Source organism: Lycorma delicatula, chromosome 7 (assembly GCF_047948215.1).
Source record: "Lycorma delicatula isolate Av1 chromosome 7, ASM4794821v1, whole genome shotgun sequence".
Classification (NCBI taxonomy): domain Eukaryota; kingdom Metazoa; phylum Arthropoda; class Insecta; order Hemiptera; family Fulgoridae; genus Lycorma; species Lycorma delicatula.
In genome coordinates, this window is record NC_134461.1 from 76,555,600 (window position 1) to 76,578,329 (window position 22,730).

The 22,730-nt window shown below is 32.7% G+C and overlaps 1 protein-coding gene across 2 annotated transcripts in view; it reads right to left on the reverse strand.

The window, feature by feature from the left end:
- crb (cell polarity complex component crumbs) overlaps nt 1-22,730 on the reverse strand; it is a 332,998-nt gene that overhangs the window by 57,410 nt on the left and 252,858 nt on the right. For both annotated transcript variants that reach the window (XM_075371826.1, XM_075371827.1), the window contains 8 exons: nt 21,262-21,411; nt 18,671-18,819; nt 11,930-12,011; nt 11,283-11,396; nt 8,182-8,347; nt 5,898-6,083; nt 4,923-5,139; nt 2,781-3,026 (listed from right to left, as the gene is read on the reverse strand). In XM_075371826.1, coding sequence (XP_075227941.1) covers nt 2,781-3,026; nt 4,923-5,139; nt 5,898-6,083; nt 8,182-8,347; nt 11,283-11,396; nt 11,930-12,011; nt 18,671-18,819; nt 21,262-21,411 — 1,310 coding nt within the window. The remainder of the gene's footprint in view (nt 1-2,780; nt 3,027-4,922; nt 5,140-5,897; nt 6,084-8,181; nt 8,348-11,282; nt 11,397-11,929; nt 12,012-18,670; nt 18,820-21,261; nt 21,412-22,730) is intronic.

The following is a 22,730-nucleotide window of genomic DNA, read 5'->3' on the forward strand; positions in this document are numbered from 1 at the left end:
TCCCTTGCTACATTTATCCCAGCATTTCACTAGTGCCTGGATACCTGCAGTGTAGATCTGTCATTATCTTGAAACCAAGATAGAGCTGACTGCTTCACCTCATCATTAGTGTTGAAATGCTGGCCTCCCAGGAACAATTTCAACGGTCCAACAGTTGAAAATTGCTGGGAGCAAGGTCCAGACTGTATGGGCGGGGGGGGATTAGTAATAACTCCCAGCCAAGATCTTGTAGCGTGTGCATGTCATGCAGCGAGCTGTATGTGGTCGTACATTGTCCTTCACAAACAGAATGCCTTAAGTTATCGCACCAAGCCTTTTTTCTTAGGAGCATTAAGCACATCTTGAAGAACTTTACAGTAGTTCTCACTGTTAATATTGATTCCACAGGGCAGAAAATCAATGTGAACAATAACATATTTATCCCAAAAAACTGAGGTCATATCTTTGGTGGCTCTGAACTACTTCAACTGGGATCGTCACTCACTGATGTATGGCCTTCTTTAAAACATTTGCAGCAGTCAAATGTTTTACTGTAACTAAGGGTCTCATCACCATAATGTGCAATAAATCGCAAATAATTCACAGGTTTTATGCTTTCATTCACAAGAAATTTCATTACAATCTGCTGTTCCACATATCCATTCACTAAATTGGGTGCCATGTTCTTTACGACTGACTATTGTTGTTGTTGTTATTGTTGCTTCACGCCAGCATGCCATGCAGCAATAGCTTGTACCTTATGTGTATAACCAACAGAATGCACAGGAATCTTCATTTACACTCTAGTCTAACAAAAGTCTTGGATTGACATCATGAATGTCCCATGTAGTTTAAGGATGTGACCGAGTTCAGAAACAAAAAAAAAGGAGAATTTTTGCCCTTACTCCTTTATAGGAGTTTGGATAAGACCAATCACCCTACGAATGTATCTTAGACCTAAGTCATTAAATTAAGTGAAAAGAATTACCTATTCCAAAAGAAAAATGGGAGATACAGGACCCTTAAGGTTGTTGTTGTCCTGCTCCCATGTCCAAATGTGACCAAAATTAAAAACAAACCACCTACGTGTCCAGTATACAGAAATCATTATACCAAATTTCATCCAAATCACTCTGTCCAGTCTGGAGATATAAAGCAAAAAGAAAAAAAAACAGGACAACATATGTACAAGGTCTTCATAAAATAACCAAACTTTATTTTTTTAATATTTATTATTAATTTTTCAGATTATTGGTCCTTGTCTCCTTCAAAGTACTCCCCTACCCTATTCACACACTTTCAAGGCAGTATTTCCACTTCGCAAAGCAGTCCTGGATAGCTTCACTTGAAATGGTCTTATAGGTCCATGATGAATTTGCTTTAATGTCATCAATAGTCTCAAAATAACATCCTTTTATTATTGATTTTAATTTCGGAAATAAGAAAAAAGTTACAAGGTGCCAGGTCTGGTGAGCAGGAAGGTTAAGGGAGGTCAGTCATCTGATTTTTGGCACAAAACTGATGAACTAAAAAAGCTGAGTGGGCAAGCACATTGTCATGGTGAAGGAACCATGATGTCTCACCACATCTCTGATATCTCTTTGAAGATTTTTTCACGTAACCATTGTAAAATACCTTGGTAGGATGTGAATACTACCAAGGTATGTGAAACAGTAAACATGCATTCACTGCTTCAACTTGAGGAAGAATTCAAAATGCACAATTCCATTAAAATCGAAAAAACAGAGAGCATCATTTTGACATCAGATTGAGACTGACATGCTTTCTTTGGATGTGGAGATCCTTTGCCAATCTATTGTGATGATTGAACTTTTATCTCAATGTCGTAGCTGTAAACCAAGTTTTTGTCTCCCATTATGATCCTTTGGGTAAATGTTTCATCGTCATTGGCTTGTTCAAGAAGTTGCCAAAAAACGTCCATTCGATGTTCTTTCTGCTGTTTGGTCATCAAATGAGGAACAAACTTTGCTGCAACTCGATGCATGTCCAATTTTTCAGTCAAAATGTCAAGGCATGATCCAATTGAGATGACCTCTTATGCATGTTCTCTGACAGTCAATTGGTGATTTGCATTCACCAGATGGATCGGTTTTCTGAATGCAGGTGTCACCAGTTGAAGTTGAAGTTGAAGGCCTTCCTGGTCGAGGTTCATTTTCAATTGATTGACAACCACTTTTAAATTATGAATACCATTTGTAACATTGCATATAACCTGGACCATCATCTTTGTAAACTTGTTTCAAAAGTTGAAACGTTTCTGTGAAAGTTTTCCCTAGTTTCATGCAAAATTTTAAATTGTATCATTGCTCCCAAAAATTGCACTACAGAAATTGCTACTACCACTTTAACACGGTTGCGCTCAAATACCAATAAGATGAAAACTAAATGAGATATCAACAATTCAAGAACATGTGGTTACAGGGGAGGTTATGCAGAACACAATGCTGCCAATTACACATTACTAAATCTCCATTGGTACATAATTAAAAATGTTCTGTTATTTTCTAACAGACCTCATATACATACATCCTTTCAGAATTTTTTTGATGCAAAAAACAGTGTTTTACGTTACAGGGGGGTCATGAAACATCAAGATCTTGAAAAAATCTGACGTACATGATTTGACCCCATCATCATACTTTCTCATATTTTGTATACTGCATAGCTATACAGTACTACTACATAGCCAGGACTGGGAGTTTTGCTACAGCAATTTTTTCTACTTTTAACTAATGTAATAATATCAAACAAGAATATTCTAAAAGTATGTTTCAACATACGTTTTGCCAGTTACTATCATTTAACTTCGAGCCAATAGAAACGCCTTCTAATTTGTTCAATAATGAAGAACGTAAATTCAATCTTCCATTGACAAGTTCTAAAATATAATAAGTTAATCCTTTTCCCATAGCTAATAATCCATCAGGTAAAGTAGTTTTAAATCTGAAATGTATATCATAACCTTCTTCTCTGCTAGAATTCATAGCTAAATATGCTTCATGACCTGGAAATGACATAGTAGTCAACTGAAACAGATAAAACAGAATAAAAAATACAAAGACTTCAAAACATTCTTTAGAGTAACATGATACTGGTAAAAAAAAAATGTAATGTAAATATGTCTTAATCTAATCAAAAAACAATAAAAATAAATATTTATATGAACTCATCAAGCTCTAAAACCAATCACAATTTAGGACTGGTCTCGTCCAGGTCAAGAATATGATGGCTCCTGATGATCTCAGAATCCAATTCTAACAGATACATTTTATTTTATATTCTGATTTTTTATTATTTTAATATTGTAAGATGTAGAGAAATATTTTATTATGAAAATATATAATTTACAAACTTATGAAACAAAGAAATTACAGAAAACAGCTTCAGTATAACATTTTTAAATGTAATCAACAGGTCTATTCCAAAAATGAATAGAGAAATATTTTCTCTATTTTTTCTCCCTCACACGCAAGCACACACACACACACACACATCAAATGAAATTTTAACCACCAAAACACAGTAAATAGATAAAATAAAATTAGCATATTAATTCCAAGAATAAATTTTTGCTGGATTCCACATCTTCAGTTGGCATTTAATTCTATAATTACATTAAAATAGATTGTTTTTATAATTTGTGAATACTGAATTTGTTGAAATTGTTACTGTCCTATACATTTTAAAATTTATAAATTTTCAAAATTTACATAAGTAAATATATCCTATTGTTCGGAAATTTATAAATTTTTGAAATATAAAATATTAACAATTTCAACAAATTCAAAAATATAAAAACAATTTATTTTAATGAAATTATAAAATTAAAAATACCAACTGAAGATGTGAGATCCCATGAAAATTGATTTTTGGAACAAATATGGTAAGTTTAACTTATCTATTTACTGTGTTTTAGTAGTTTAAATTTCATTTAATATTAAATTTTATTAGCAGTGGCCAATATGTTAATGAATTATTTGAATTTTCAAAAAAATATATGTGTGTGTGTATTACCCAAATAAACATCACTTATTGACTGTGTGGCCACACAGTCACTAACCCACATTCAGGCACTCATATTAAACTCCAACTTTTTTTTAGATGTTTGCTGAAGAACTCTGCTGCCATACTCAGTCGGTATTAATTTAATCCTGAAGCACCTCATTTCCTTTAATATGTTAGGTAGCCAACAAGACCTTTTTTACCCAAATAAAGAGAAATTAGTCCCTTGGCATTACATCCAAGCTATAAGGAAATGGTAAAAAAATTTTCTGAACTGCACCAGAAAAGCCTTTGAGCAACTTGTGAATAGGATATGAATTGCGATTCTAATGAGTAGCAGCCTTTTAGAACACCCTGTTGTATTAGTTTTGAAATAACCTCTGAAGCTTTTTCAGTGATTTACAATAAACTTCAAACATTATTTAGTCCTAAGGTTCTGTGATTTCTATCAGAAAAATTTCCTTGTGATCCACAAAAATATAGCCAGCATTACATATTTTTAATGTGCATGCTTGAATTTTTTTTGGCTTTGCATCAACTGTCTGACTGTTTCTTGACCTCTATATCATAAACTTTACCAAGAATCAAGTTCAGTCATAATTCTGTCAAGTTATTCATCCCCTCAAATCATACTATGTAACTTGCAATTGATTGGAATAACAATGATAATTACTGTGTTTAATTTTTCACCGACTACCATCATTGCTTTACTAGCACTGAATGGAATGGTTAACAGTACAGATGAGGTGTGTAAGAAGATACTGGACTCCTGATGATATTAAATGCATAAATCATGCTACTACGACTAATGGTTTATTTTCAAAGGCCAGAAGGAAAAAAATCTTTGAATAGTTTTCATAGATTAAGATGTAAAAAAAAATAAATATTAAAAAAAATTAACAATTTTATTATAAACAAACCTTTTCGCACACTTTTCCATGATAACCATTGGGACAAGAACAATTGAAAAGATGAGCTGTTTCATTTTCTAGATAAGGATGACATGTACCACCATTTAAACAGTGATTAATCACACAGCCTTGTAATTCAACTGAACAATTTTTTCCTCCAAATTCTGGTTGGCAGTCACAATAATAACCAGCCTTACGATCTAGACATGATCCGTTAATACACGGCCTAGAAAAAAAATGAAACATGAATTTAAACTGGGTGAAGTATTTGAATCTTCCTCTTTTAATATTAATTAAATAGACCAAATAATCACTGATTTCAAACACTGCACTAATGTTTATTTAGTTAACAATTATGATAAATATTTGTATTATATAAAATAATATATAAATAGAATAATTTAATAACTACCCATAAAATAAAAAATTACTGCATAACTCTTGAAAAGATTTTCCTTTCTATTATATTTTCTTATAGAGTAGGCTGAATTTAATGCAGTTGATAATATATATATATAAATTAATATTAGTAATATGATACGTTGCAAAAAGTTAGTGTGGGTCTCACATTCAAATATGCCTAAGACAAGATCAATAACTAAAACTAAAAAAGGAAACAAACATTGTCCTTTAAATATAATTAAAAGCATAAATAATTTCACCCGAATTTGAACTTAGGTCCAGCAGCATTTACAATGACTAACTAATAATGTTCACTACTAACCCAACTGGAATATTCTTTACTAGAAAAATGTCAAAATTTTGCATATCAGCCTTTTAACATGAATTAATATGGGGAAATGTATATGAAGTATATATATGAAATCTACATAAAAAATGAAAAATGACAAGTAGGTATTCAAATTTAAAACTTAGGAACGTTCTTATTAGGAAAGTAGGATTGGAAGTGATATCAACTGCAAAGGCAATAAACCATAGATGTAGAAAGAAAACTAATTATAATAATTACAATAATTAACTTACTTGTATCTCTCACATTCGTCAACTTCAATATCACAATGTATTCCTTCATAACCATCTTCACATTCGCATGTATATTTATTGATGTCATCAACACATAGTCCGTAACGACATGGACCACTTTCACATTCATTAATATTTGTTTGACAATTATCTCCAGTGATACCAGGAACACATATACAAGCATGCCTAAACAATAAGTTTTAATTATTTAACAAGAATTAATAAAATATAACAATGTTGTTTAAAAATGTTTTTAAATAAAGGTACATAATATGAATTATTAAAATCAACAAAACAACATTACAAAAATAAACAATGCCAATATTTAAAATAATTTAGAAGTATTAGACTGATGAATTAAATTATTATAATAAAATTCTCATATTGAAGGTAATGAATTTCAACAGAATGATTAATTATCAAATACAATCAGTGTGTATATTCTTAACCGGCCAACTATTTCTCCAAAGGCATTGTCAATATTTCAAATATTAAATCAACAGCAAGGTGAAATTGAAAAATGCTTTTCTGCAGTTAGAAGTAATTTAAAGAATAAAAAAGATGTACTTACGTTCTCTATAAGATAACATTTAAAACTTAAATTTTATATTTCACGTATATGTATTACTCTTTAATAGTTGAACAGATTGCAACGTACACATTAGGAAAAATAATAATATTTCATGAATATAGTGTTGAAAAAAAAATATTTTTCACCAAACAAAACATTGGAAAAGTACAGCATTAAACTACAGCATTCTAAAATGTTAGAATATTATTTTTTTTAGGTATTTGGATTAAATATCAGTAAAAAAACTGTTCTAAAAAAATGTAAAATATTTTTTTATGAATTTTTTTTAATCATAATTATTGTTTTACTGAAAAATAAAATAACTAATGGGAAAGACAAATGAATAATTAACAAATACAATTTTGTTTTTTGTTATAGAATTTTCAACTTACGATTATATTTTACCATTTTTTATATATTAGATTGATAAAAAATAATTTTTTGTACATAATATGCTTCATCATTTTAATTTGTTGTTGAAAAAAATGTTTAGCGTTAGGTCATCCCAACAGATATAAATATATGTATATAATATCTGATGATTTATCACAACTGTAATTTTGTTTGTATTTATGTAATATTTTTCAAATATATTTTTTAATTTTATATCAATTTATTAATTTCTATATTTCTAAATCTGTGTTAATATAAAAAATAGAATTTTAATTATTTATTAAATGATCTACCATATTAGATAAACCTAATTTATTATTTTTGTTAATTTCTATAATGTTCAAGACATCAACTTTTAAAGGATCTATTTGTTTTTCCTATATAATAGAATTTAAATATAATTTAACAGTAGAGAGGAATAATATGAATCCGAAAAAGATTAATTTCAGTAAAATAATATACATAAAAGAACATGTAATGAGTGATTCATAATCAACATCCAGTAAAAACTACTTATAAATTGATGAAAATCTGTATACACGTTCTTCTTATGGTGTAAGTGCACACTAAGTAAGGATTCTTTGAAATTCCGAGTTTAAAGGGTTAAAATGGAGTAACAATAAAATTTATTTATTTTTTTAATTTCCCAGAAACAAATGAAGATGTCAGCTTTATTTCTAATGTGTGTAATCTTCATGTGAATAACTAAAAACTAATTTCTAGATTTTTTTTTTAATTTTACCTCAAAAGTGGCAAAGAAAGGTAAACAAATTTTGAATAATGATTACAAATTTTCCCCATTTCCGACTATATTAAATGAGATATCGGAAGATCTGGTCTTGCAGATACTTTTCAGATAGATTTCTAAAAACTATTTTTGAGTTTTTTTGAATTTTAAGGGATAAAAAACATAAATTGTTTTTTTTACATTTTTGCTTTTTTATGATATCCCTACTGAATCAAGCTTTATGAGATCTGGTAACATTGTAATGGTAATTTATGTTTGTAATTCTGATTATGTATTTCGCAACCGAAGCCACAATAGGAAATCTAAAAACTAATTGGAGGGTCCTGTACTGACCAAACTTTAAAGAAATTACAATACATTGATAGTTTTATAAATTGAACAGGCTTTAATTTTTATTTATCATTATTACTCTCACAAGCATGAGTTAAATGAACATGAACACAGGGGGTCCAAGGAGAAGAGTACCCTGACCAGATAAACATCCCCTGACTGCAACAGAAGGCATGTCTGGGATGTTAGTATATTTATATATATGTGTGTGTATGTATAAATATTTTATACAGATAACTTACCCAGCAGCAATATTAAAGTTAAAATCTTGTTTAAATACATCTGGAAGTGATGTGTTACCACTTTTAGCTGCTTCATAAAGGGATGAATTAGAAAGTTGTAAACAAGTTCCATTGTTTAAACATGGATTTGATTCACATTCATTTATATCCAGCTGACAGTTTTTCCCTAAAAGAAAAAAAACAGAATAAATAATTACACTAGTGATAGATATTACACCAGTACAAACCATGATTTATCAAAATAAATGCCCAGTCCAATGTTAAATTAATTAATTTAATACAATAACAGATTAAACTTCTTTTATTTCATGGCAACTTCCCATGTTTTTTAGGAAGGACAGATTCGAAAGGACTTTTATGGCTGATATTCTTTAAAAATATTAATATTCATAGCTCTTGTACTGTGAATGCTGTCTATTCATAGAATTGTAAAAAAGGTTTGAAATTTTGTTAATAGCAAAAAGAGCTCTAAAACTGATAAATCTCCCTCTGTAATAAATGGGTGTGAGATTCCTAGTAATGATATTTCTCAACCATTTGCTGATTATTTTTCATCCACATTCTTAAGACAAATGACATTCATTTGTTATAAGTATAAACAACAAATGTAATTATTAACAATAACTTAATTATGAAAAACTAGTTTATACACAAAGGTTTTGTTTATTAAAAATGTTACATTAGATAACATAACTGATCAATTTTATCTTGATTAAATACAAAGTTGAATTATCTATTGTCAAACTGGATTATTTTGTTAATTTTTTTATGAATTTTAGTTTTTAATATGAAACATTTTTCCTAACTAATCATAAATTTTGCTTTAATTTTTAATAATTTAATTTCTATACTGTCACCAAATTTTTATTTTCATTAGCTGTACTATATTTTTTTACTAACTAATAGTTTAACCATGATATGTAGATAAATTTTGTTTATTATTTCCCCAAGCTTAGTACAAATATCTATAAAAAATATGATGTTTTTATATGTAATTGTAATCATTAAATTTTATGCTATAATTCCTAAATTGTTACATCGATTTGTATTTTGTTAAAGGAAGTATTGAAATATATGTTTACATTATTATCAGTTTTTAAGCCAGTACTGTATAAACGTCAGTTTTTTCTGAAGTACATATATATTTTAAATGTGGTTTTGTCATTGAAATTATATATTAAATCCTGTTTATTTTGTTTTTTATAAATTAAAAAGTAAATAGCTTTTTCTTTTCCATTCATAAAAATCTTTTAATTTGGTAATATGCATCAAAATATTTTCTTATTCATTATCAAAGATTTTCTTGTATACTATTAAAATACATAAGCTACCACGTTTTTACATAAGGCACCATGTTTTTTAAGTAAGGGACATTAATCATGTACCATGTTTATTTATACAATTTTCATCTGTTTGCAACAATAACTTAACATTATTCACATTAGTTTCTGTGTATAGCCTGGCTGGAATGAGAGCTACAATAAGTAATCCTATGAGTTGTGAAGTGCGATCAGTAATTCATTATCTGTTGGTGAAAAACAAATCTGCTTATATTCATAGAGAAATTGTTGATGTTTAAAGACCCAGTGTTATGTGTAAAGGTAAAGTTCTTCAGTGGTGTTGTTTGTTTAATGGAGAAAGAACAAATGTTCACGACGAAGAATGTAGTGATCGCCCGACTGTCATCGCAGATAAATTGACTGAAAATGTGAATGCAAAAATCTGTGAAAACAGAAGACTTATTGTTTCTCAATTATCGATTGAATTTCCTTTTGTTTCATGATCACTAATTTACTATATTTTAACTGAAAAATTGGGTTACAGAAAGTTGCGTTCCAGATGTGTACCAACAATGTTGACAGAAACCTACACAGAAAAACATTTGCTGCAGCTTAAACATTTTTGAGATGCTATGAAAATGAAGGTGATGATTTATGAAAACACACTGTAACTGGTAAAGAAACATGGATGTCTTACTCAAATGTTGAGAAAAAGCAGCAATCAATGCAATGGCGGCATTCATCATTCCTGAAGCCCAAAACATTTAAGTGAGAAAGTTCAATGAAAAAGCTTCCGGCTATGGTTTTTTGGAATGGCGAAGGGACATTGCTGACTGAATTTCTTGAGCATGAAACAACTGTTAATGGTGATATGTACTGTGAAACGCTTACAAATCTTAGACGTTCAATTAAAACAAAAGGCATGGGAAGCTAACTGATAGGATTTTTTTTCTGGGGCACTGGGTTCAGTGGCAAACAAAACCACTGAACAATTGCGACAATTTTATTGGGAAATCTTTGAACATTCACCTTACAGTCTGAATCTTATACAGAGCCATTATTACTTTTTCTCCATTTAATACAATGGCTTATATCACAGAAGTTTGAAGATGATGAGGAATTGCAAAACAGAGTAATTAATTGGTTTAAATCACAGGTGGGATAATTCTTCAGTAACAGAATAATGAAGTTGGTAAGCCAATATCAAAAACATACTGCAGTGAATGGTGAATATGTAAAAAAAAAATGTATATATATATACATTTTTTTTTACATACAAATGTATATATATACATTTGTTTTTATATGTACATTTATATATGTAAGTTTGTTTTGTTATAATAACGTTTTATTATTTTGCCTATTTCAAATCTTACATCAAAATGACCTTGCTTAAAAAATATGCCTCATATTAAGAACTGTTTGGAATGAATTTGTGTAGCAATTAAAAAAACTAATAGCAGATATTCCAAGAAATAGATGCAGGATATTATTTTGTTTAAAATTTTTTGAAAGTGCAGCATTAATATTATGCAGTTCTTGTAGTTAAAGTAAAGAGTTTCTAGAAATAGACTCAAAATATTCTTCTTTTTTTTTTTGAGCTGCCTCAAAAATAAAATTGAGATTCATTCAAAGAAATTTAAAAAAGCAAAATCAACAAGTAAAATAGATTATTTTCAATTATTGAGAAATGGGTAAAATAACATTTTACTCTTTTTAAAATGATAATGATCAAATCTATAAAAACAAATTATATTCAAATAAATATTTAATAAAACATTTTATTCTACAATTAAAATAATAACTGGTTAACAAAATTACCTTCATAACCAGGAAAACATCTGCAGTTATAATCTTTTACAAGATCTTCACATTCTGCACCATTCACACATGGATTGCTCTCACAATCATCAATATTTATTTCACAATGCACACCTGTAAACGGCAAAAAAACATAAAAAAATCAACTTAACTTTATTAGAAAATGTGTTAATACTGACTTATATTGGAGGGGTGAAAATAATGAATAATTAACCAAATGTCAAGAAGTAGTATTCAGGTACATTACTATAAAAACAGAGGCACATAAATTTCATAACTTACCATGATGATAATAACAATATTTAATCATTTCTATAAATAAATGTATATTAAATAAAATGGATTAAAAAAATTATTTAACAATAAATTTAACTAACCGTTTGAAATATCTTGTACCAAATGAACGGTTGTGAATGTATATTTTAAAATATAATTTACAAATAATTAAAGTTGAAAATGTAGCTAATCTGCTGAAGCACCTCTTGATATTAGAAAAAATTATTGCTGAAATGAACTCAATCTGAGAGTTAATGAAATTAAATTTAGTAAAACTATTAGATTTAATATTTTTTAAGGCAAATATTTGGTAACAATATATAAAAAGACTAGCGATCAATTTATTTGAGAGGAGTTAATCTTCCTTTTACCTTTAAATCCAGTACTGGAACAGTCACACATATAACTGTTTGTCTCATCGATGCAAATTCCACCATTCAGACATGGATTTGACTGTAACAAAAAAAAAAAAAAATTCATTCCAAAATACAGTTTTAAGCAATTCATATATTTCAGGAAATCTCCACATATTCTGCAGCACCTTTGTTGAATTCGAACTGGTAACCAGAATTTCACCACATTTTGTAGTAAGTGTAGCTTGTTCCATCCCTACATTGCCAGATAAGGTTGTGGTAACACTTGCTAATAAAATTTGACTGGGATACAGTATTGAGGGGCCAATAAAAAAAATATAAGGTTAAAAATAAAAGCTTAAATTAAATTTAAGCTTAAAAATATACGGTTTGGTCTCACTGTTGACCTACAATAGGAAAAGGAAAAGTAACAGCCACTAAAAAAAATTGTTATTATGATCAAGATAAATTACAGTGCGCCTTCACACATTTGATGAGCTCATGATTGGTCATGAATTTCCATCCTCTGAGTGGAAATGTGACTTCAGGGAACAGCCAGAAGTCGTAAGGGGCCAAAAATCTGGACAATACAGTAGGTGAGGTAGTTGTGATGCTGTGAGCATTCAAGAAATGAACTACAGTGTGAGCGACGTGGGGCTGTACACTGTCATGATGCAGTAAAATTTCATTAATGTACTTGTGCGGCCGTTTTTTCTTAAAATGATGCAACATCGTGATCAAAAGAGATTTGTAAAGCTCAACCTTGACTGTCTGGCATTGAGGAACAGCATGTTGGTACAAAAAACCCTCAGAATCAAAGAAGATTATCATCATAACCTTACCGGCGCTGCAACTCATCTTTGCTTTTTTCAGAGGTGGTGACTGCAACCTTTTCCCATGAGAACTTGGTTGTTTCAGTTCCGGATTGTAGTGATACAACCATAATTCATCTATAGTTATGATTCAATTCATTTCTTCGTTTGCTTCCCACCAAACCGCGATAACAGATCTTCACACATGAAGACATGTTGCTTTTGCACCGGTGCAAGCAGGCACGGGTACCCATTTGCAAGACATGCGTCACACGGCCAAATCATTGTGCAAAATCAAAAATGCACTGCCAACTGAAATGTCTAGACATGCAGCAAGCTGTTGGTAATTGGTCGATCTGTGCGAACAATAGTGGCAGCTTATTCTTTACAACCTTGGTGCAAGATGCTGAAGGACACCCCTTGTGCAGTTCATCAGCGATGCTCTCTCTACTCTCCTCAAATGCTTTATACCACTTGTAGAAGGTCACCCAACCCTACTCCCCTGTGCTGGACATACAGTTAAGTAAAACTCGACCCAGGAGAATGTCCTTCTAACTCAGGGGTCTTCCCAACTGCAGGAAGTAAGTCCGGTATGGCAGGTCAGTCCTCCAGTTGGATCTTTTCTTGCGCCTGCCTCAAATTCCCAGGGGGTTAACTGAGCTCCCCCCCCCTCCAAGAACCGGGACTCAGTTGTCCATTTGCCTGCCTCAAACTGCCAGGGAAGGGTAATCGAGGTCGACTATGTTGTTCCTGGAACCCACCTGGCAGCCGGGTCTTGGTCCTGTTTTTTTTTTATCCTTGGCCTATAACTCCCCAGGAGTCTCCGAACGATCATTGGAAACAGCACACTTTAGCATACCGGCCCTCACAGCCGAAGCTATCTGCCCAGCCCTAATCTAATGACCCCTTCTTCACTTCAGTCTTCTGCATCCTTAGCTTATAGAACAGATGCTACAAACACATTGTATGCCCTCCAGTTATTGTTGGAAGTTAAAATATGCTGTACCAAACTTTCTGGTCGCACCCATCCAAACCCAACTGAGTTCTCAGAACATCCCATTCCACACACAAGAACAACGTATGTTCTACTGTGTCCTCCCCATTGTAGTACATATAGCAGAGAGAACTCTGCTTCTCTATTCTGTAAAGGTAATGTTCAAAGGAACCATGACCAGTGAGTGTCTGCATAATGCAAAAATTAACCACACCAGTCTTCCTTCTCATCGATGCATCCAAATCTGGAACCAATCTTCTACTCCACACAGAACCACTGCCTATGTCCCAGACTATAGCATTAGCTTCTGCCTTGTCCATTCCTTCATACCTAAGCGTGGTTCCTGAACCTGTAAATCCACAGGAAGTAGTGATGCAATGACTCATGCGGAATCGTAAGAGATGGTTCTGCAGCCAAATATGACTCCAAGAAGTATTCGCCTATGTACACTTTTTAATCTATTTGGATTCCTCCTGACTCTAACTGCTGGACCCCAAACCAGCACAGCACATAACAGGGTTGATGTGACTGCAGACATAATCATTTTCCATTTTGATGCTCGCAGAGCTCTCTGTGTTATAACCACAAATTTAGGGCCTTCAAGGTATTTTCAGCCCTTCCATAGCTTTTGACTATGTGCTGGCTAAATTTACAAGTGTGATCTATATTTACACCCAGATATATGATATTCAGTTTAAATTTGAGCGGCTGCCCACCCAGTCTAAGATCTATTGGCCTTATTATTCTCCTTCCCAAAAGCGTCGTATATACACATTTTTGTGGAGACAGCTCCAGTCTGTTCTCTTGCATCCAGTCATTAATAATCTCTAGGGCTGTGTTCCCAATCACTTCAAGTTCTGCCTCCATCCTGCCATTGGTAAATGACAGCAAGATTGCCAGCATATGCTACTGTTTCCACACCACCTGGCAGGCAGAGGTCGAGCACCCCATCGTACACCAGTAGCCAGAAAGGGGCCAAGTAGACTCCTGCAGTACTCCTCAGAACACCTGGGAGCATAGGGTGCCTCCCTGTGTATCAGCAGTAATCCATCGATCTGATAAATACTCCCAGATCTGCCTTCTTAGGTAGTCGCTAATTCCCTTGGCCCTCAATCGACTACCAAGAATTACCAATTACTACCAATTAATTGGTAGTAATAACTACCAATTAATCGACTACCAAGAAATAGACCCAAAGGCTTTATGTACGTCTAGTATCACATATATGGGCATTCCTCTTGTTCTCCAGGTCCCCGGTCTGACAGCGACAGCCCAATTCACTGTCATCTGGATGGCTTGCAATGTAGATCGGCCAGGCTAGAAGCTGAACTGATTTTCATGAATGCTAGCACTCGTGTTTAGCTCCTCCACAACGCAGAACACCAGCATCCTCTCTACCATGGTTAGTTATATCTGCTAGCATCTCCCAGGGAACCACGTGTGCCAAGCCCTTAAGTATGGCAGCCGGAATGCCATCTGGTCCAGGACTATTCTTATCTTTCAGCTTAAGTATGACCGCGATGACCTCATCCTGAGAGAAGCATATTCTTTCACATTCTACAACCTCAGTTACTCTGGTTTGTTCTCCCGGAAACAATCTTGTGATCTGTCTTTCCACATTTTCCTCCAAGAGGATGGGAAGATGCCTGCCAAAACGTTTCATGACTATTTGGTAGGCCTGTCCCCAAGGATTCACATCCAGATTAACACAGAGCTCCCTCCATTTGGTTATCTTGGACTGTTTTATCTCATAATTTAGAGAATGTCAGCAGACTACAAAGTTACTTGCTGCTATTTCGTACACATAGCCACCAGCTACTCACAAGCATTGCTTCCGGCATTGTAACCACTATAAGTTCTGTCACAATTCAGCAATTTTAACTGTCCACCAGTATACCTGTTTGTCTGCTCTGTTATCCTTTGGAAGTTGTGAGAATATTTGTATTTTTAAATCTTGAAGGACCTCAGGCATTAACTAACTCCCATCTCTGATCTTGTTAGAAATCTTAGCAACAACTGTTGCAACCTATCTATGCATAAAACATTGTTGTCTCTGTCTTCCTACTGTACTAAACGAGGTGTCACTTACTTCCAGCAGTGTAGCTTGGTGATCGCTCGTGGTCTCTTCAGTATGGACCCTCCATCTGCACCTGTTGTGGTCCCATCTTCCATCTAAGATAGTGAGGTCCAATACCGACTTATGAACCCTGGCCTCATAAGTCGGCAGTGTTGTCATTCAAACAATAGAGACCAGTAGCTTGCATAAGTTCGGTTAGCATTTCACCCCTGTGATTAGTGTAATTACTACTTGTTATCGCAGTTTTACAATTAAGATTGCCTACTAATATCACTTTTTTTGGAGATCTAACTATTATGTCTTGTAGTTGTCCAATGTAGTTCTCGTATTCCAGAAGATCACAGTTGGAGCTGATGTATGTCCCAATCAGCACAGCACTTGTCAACTCAACAGCAGACATCCCCGTGCCATCTGTGGAACAACTGCCAACAAAGTTAGAGCGGCAGTTGTTTACGTTTAACATGGTTACATCTCCTGACACATCGGCACACCATTCACTTTTGGCCACAGTATAACTGTTCGGTTCCAATGTGAAAAGTATGTCAACACCAATGTATCAAGAGATACACAAGCATCTTCCTCAACAGTACGCCAAATGCACTTCCTGCCAAAAAGAATACTGGGTTCGGAGACTTCACCAAGACGTACCTCACATACTTCAAAATCTTGTTCAACGCCTCATGGTCACCACAAGCTGTATTATAATAAATCTTGAATTTACTCTTCTGTGATGTATCAGTTTCATTGTCCATTAATGACAAGACATCACATACAATGTCTCCTGGGCTCAGCTTTGATGTTGGGTACTTGTTTCTGTCAGCCCTCTGCCTGCTGGCTAAGTTGATGAAATGACAGGTATCCCCACTCACTTCTGTCTTGTCCTTCACCACAATAATTCTGTTTAGGATTTCAGTTAGCCACCTGAGCGGAACAGTTCACCTGCTAAGACCCCACTGTCTGGATCTTTGGATGGTTCAGTTTGCATAGCCTGTGTTATAAATCCCAACAGCGGGGAACACTCAGTTAAAAGGTTCAGCCCCTTAAATATTTCATCTAGCTCCTTCTCATACTGTATTACATAACTGGCTAATCCCGGGCCTATGTTTCGTTTCAATGCTAACAACGTTAATTAATCCCAGCTTATTCGTCAGTTCCTTTAGCCGCACAACTGGGGTTTCTTCCTCCTCTGAGGAGGACACCTGAAGAACTCTCTTCTTGCCTTTCATATCAGTGACTCTTCTCTGTGGCACACCAATAATAGCACCTAGTGAAACTCCAGTAGATGGGGGTAACAAGGGATCCCAAATTCTCCAACAAGCTTTGTTCACTCATTTCGTCCATAATGTCTGTCCAAGTGTTTATCTGACCTCAGAAATGAAATCTATGCCTGATTACTTATATTTTGATACCCCACTCGGGGGAGGGGGTTAAAATGTATGATCCCAAATCCGGGGACGGATTTGAAAAGGTTGGGGATCAAAAATTTGGGACTTGGCAAGACTCGTCGGAAACGGAAGGATTTGGATGGGAGCGGATTTTAGGATGGGGTTAGGGGTTAGATTGGGAGAAGGGCCCAGATTGGATAGATCCAGGGGATTTTGGAAAATCTGTAACAGGAAAGGAGATGAGTAGGAAAAGATTCCCCCTTGTATTACAACTAGACAGTTGAAGAAATTTTTCTAAGCAACTATTAAAATAAATCTAAGTTTTCTGGCAGGAGTTCAACCTAATCTCACGAGAACAGCTGACACCTGCCAACAAAGGACACCAATTCTGGCGAACCGTGTTAACCTCAATCAACTTCAAGTAGATTGCATTGATTGCATTAAAATGTTATAAAAAGCACTACGTTTGATAAAAAAAATCTCGCAAACTTCAGCGATTTGAGATCAGTCAGATTACACTAGTAATTACCAAACTATGATAACTAGCACTTGTCACTTGTATTCAATCACTTCCCAGGAGTACATACCTAAGGATTCCTCTACCATTCTGTTCTCTTCAACAACTAACTGTAGAAGGTCACCTGGTTCATAACATGTTCACTATACACAGTAGTTAATACTTCTTATGCATCTTTTCAGTTCTTCCCAAGTTTCACTAAAAATTTCACATTACAAGTTTGCTCTAACTTTTTATCCATCCTGGACATGGTAGGCGAATATCTAACGCACGTTAAGCGAATTGTCACATATGTCCACTCACTGCACCAATCGACTTGAAACTGATCGTTATAGATGGCTAAAAGAATGTGCTACACGATGGTATTCAGTATTACCACCCATCGCAAGAAATTTTTCCCTCAGGGTCACTATTATCATTACTATTTGAATAGCCCTCTTAGATAAAATTGGTAGAGACTACCTGAAAATTTGAGGCAATGAATTCAGTATTTTAAAGGAAAAATAAGCAGGGTCAAAAAGAAAATATCAAGTAATGTTGGTACAATGTAAATAAATAGCTTTTATTATTTAAGATAAAAAAAAAAAACTAAAAAGAAAACATTGTCAATAAAGATCTTTGTAAAGAAAATTTAAAAAAAACATAACATCATAGATGGAGTACAATGAAGACCAATTTCAGATAAAAAAATACATTAGTAGTGGAGTGGCCAGCAGGTAGCAGTGTAGACCTTATTATTGACATAACTCTATGACATTTTAATCACTATGCCATGTCACTATGTCATGTAATCACATATTTTTGCTACAATTAAATTTGCAAGAGAAGAAGCAAGCTATGCATCACCAACAAACAATCATTTTTAAGCTCTCTCTTGTGAAATTGTAAAAAATAATTTAAACATTTTTTTATTAGTACATTAATCTTTATACATAAAAATTATTTTGAAAAATTTCATTGCAGTTACTACTCACTTCACAGTCATCTATGTTTGTTTCACACAAGAGTCCAGTAAATCCTGTAGGGCAATAACATGAAAATGATGCAATTCCATCTTTACAGGTTGCTCCATTCTGACATGGGTTGGATTCACACTCGTTTATATTAACATTACATACCCGACCTGTAAATATGAAAATAAGCTAAATTAATTAAAAATGATCAAAAATAATAAAAATTAAAAAGCTATATAAATAAAAATGTAAATGTTTGTTTGTTCAAAATCTTAAATCTTCAAAAGTTCTTCACCAACTGCTTTAAAATTTTGACACAACATTGCATTCAAATATGTGCATGTTTTTACATATCGAAGATCTCACACCTGTGACAGACAAAAAACATGCTTTTTTTTAAAAACAGCACTATCTGTTGGACGTAAAAGCAACACACACTAAAATAAATATTTTATGATTCAATTTCAATGTTTCCAATATGCGTGTCAGCTATAGACTAAAAAACTACTGGACCAATTTACACGCAGGGAAAACGGGAGAAATCGAAAAAGGTAAAAGGGAAAAACAGAAAAAAGGGGAAAACAGGAAAAAGGAAATGGAAAGAGAAAATGAGAAAAACGAAAAGGGGAAGGATAGAAATAGGAAGGGGGAAAGGGAAACAAAGGAAGGAGAAATGGGGGAAGGAATGTGGGAGGAACAGGGGGAAATTGAAAATGGGAAAAGGGAATGTGTTAAAATGAGAATAGGAAAAAGGAAAATGAGGAAAGGAGGAAAAAGGAAAGGGGAGGAGGAAGGGGGAACGGGGAAAAGAGAAGGTTAAATTTTGTAAAGTTCCATAATGATCATTTTGTTAATGTTTTATCAAACTTTCAATTGTGTTCATTTAATCTATATATATATATATATATATATATATATATATATATATATATATACTCAAATCTAGCAACAGTGAAGCATTACCAGGTCTGCTAGTTATTATAAAAAATTTAAAAAGAAGAAATTTACAATATAAATACATAGGATTACAAAAAAGAATATTAGGGTTTTAATTCGTTATCTCATGAATGAGATGTAGTGTTGATTTAAAGCTAGAATCAAAGATGAAAAAGGACAGTTTAATTGTGAGCATGGCCATAGATTAATTTTCTATCATTCCACTTGACAGTGCCACTAGCAAAGACTCCTGAACAGAAAGCCTTCGATATTTTGCAGTTTGCTAAATTTAAATCTGTATTTTCTGTATTTACAGTTCAACTTATCTTTTGCAGAAAGTTTAATTGTGATCCTCCACGTGCCAATATCATTTCTCATTTCTCTGTAATCCTAAAAAATCTGTTAGGAAGGCCAGTCGTGAAGTAACAATAATGCCTGTGATTTTAAGGAAAAGCTTACATATGTGTCCATATCGTTTGCAGCTGTTAAAGGATTTGAACCCTACTGACTATGCTATGTGTGCCAACTTTGCGATTAAAATTGTGACAACTTTCTTTATCATATTGTTTTTAGTAATGAGACAACATTTAATCTTAGTGTCAAAGTTAATACATATAATGTCGGTATCTGGCGGTCAGAAAATCCTCATGAACTCTTACAATGTGATAGGAACTCTCCAGAATTAAATGTTTTCTATACAACATCCAGGCAAGTTTATGGGTCATTCTTTTTCACTTAAGTATAACAGGAGTTGCTTATTTAGATATGCTGAGTACATGGTTCTTCTTCAACTACAAGATGGACCAGAGAATTCTATTTGACAAATTGGGACTGATTGAATGTTTACCATTCATTCAAATGATGACAGAGCTTGTTTAAGGTGACCTTCAAGATCAGCTGATCTGACTATATATATGATTTTTGCCTAGGGGGTTTTATAAAGAATCTTATGTATATGCCTCTGATCTAGCTATTTAAGGAACAGAAATGAAGCAGCTGTTGATTTCATTACTCCAGACATCCTGGTAAAAGTATGGCTTGAACTCTCCTATCTTCTGGATGTGTGCCGTGTGACACTGACAATACTAGTAGTGAAAAACAAAAAAAGTAAGGAGTGAAATGGTTACTTGTTGCTTTCTTCATGAGCTGAACATCTGCAACACATCAACAAGCCAATACTACTGTATAAAAATTATTCAGCTCTACAAGAGACGTAACTTCACACTATTCTTCAAGTGGACTGCCAGTAAAATAAATGAACATCATTACAATCAGAGAAAAAACTCTTCTATCATCTGCATCTTGATATTTTACATGTTTCAATCATAAAAAAGACAAGAAGAGAGTTTTTGTCTTTTAATGCTCGTTTTCCCCAATATTTTATGATGTCAGGTGGGAGAGATTGGTGAAATTTTTATAACAAGATGCCATTTCTGATAGTAGCCTAACAAAAGGTATCAATTCCTGACCAGGTTTTGAACCCAGAACTTTTCATATGAGAGAGACATATGCTACCATTACACTATAAAAGTTGGACAAATAATATAAAGCAACCAATTAATGTATCCTTTTCTATGGGAAATAATGAATTATATTCATTTCCTTCATCAAAAACTAATAAACTAAATAAACATCATAACTAATTTTAAAAACATTATTCAGCTACTGAGGAATACCTGTAAATCCAGATGTACATTTGCATTTGAAATCATTAACTAAATTTTCACATGTAGCACCATTTTTACATGGTTGTGACAAGCATTCATCAAAATCAAGATTGCAATGGTCCCCTGCATAACCAGGTCTACAGAAACACTGGTAACTTCCTGGAAAAAACACACACAAGTTAGTTTCTTGATTGCCATGATGAAATATGAATACTTTTTATAAATTAATTCAGTTAAAAAAAAATGAACCATTTAATATGTTTAAAATGCTTTTTGAAATCAGTCATTGTTAAAACAAAATAATTATTCAAATTATACAATGAGTAATACCAATATATTTAGGCCTAAATAAATCATGCAACTACTTTCGCATACAAAATATAAAAAAATTATTATATTGTTGATAAATATAAAAAAAGGATAACAACCCACAACCAGTTTATCAAGCTATTTAATAAGAAATTAACACAACCATCAACAGCTTTCTTCAGTTAATGAGAGTTTTTCAATTAAAGCTATTAGAAATTAAAAAAATACAAACAAGAATTTATTTAATTATTTAACAGACACTTATAAACCTATTCATTTTTTTCTGACAATACTTTTTTAAACATAAACCGAACTGAAAATCAGGACTTTAATAACATCCTATATAGCTCATAATACACTCTTTTTAAGTTAATTACATGAATTTTCAACACAAACCTTAGAAAATACTGAAAATTAACATCTGAATTATTCTAAAGATCCATATTTTTAATCTAAGACATTGAACAGTTAACTCTGATGAGAAAGTTATTGGTAATTTTTTTGTAACCATTCATTAGTTTCTGATATCTGTAATAATTGCATGGATAACACTAAGAGGCTATTTTCTTTCATTTATTATTTTCTAAAAAAAATAATAAAACCTAAAAATTCAAAAAACTCAACATACTCAAAACTCAAACCTAAAAACTCAACATACTCAGCAGATTCTCACAAATTTTTGTTTAAAGAATCTACATCGATTCCAAGAATTCTCAATTCTGCTATTCTAACTGTATATGTATCTAATAACTGGAATTATACTTTGTTAATAATATACACTTCATCAAAAGGAAGCAAATCATTTTTAAGAATAGTAATAACCATCAATAATAATGCAACCATTTTTCTGCACCTGGTTTTTTTAATACAAATGCTGTACAAATTCATTATGTTTGAGAGTTTTTTCTAAACAGTTTTCTAAGATAGTTTACTCTATCTCAAAGTCTGTTAAGTGACTTTCTGGATAAAAATTTACTATGCTATAAAATTCAATATAAATGCTTCTTGCAACAGCAGCTGGACGCCATTTAATTTCAATCTTTTTAAATATGTTTCCGATAGGAATCTGATAATTTTCCTTTTCTTACTTCTCATCAGAAATATTATGAAAATAAATACTTTAACACATTATTATAAAAAAATAAAAGTTAATTCTATCTTAAAACTTA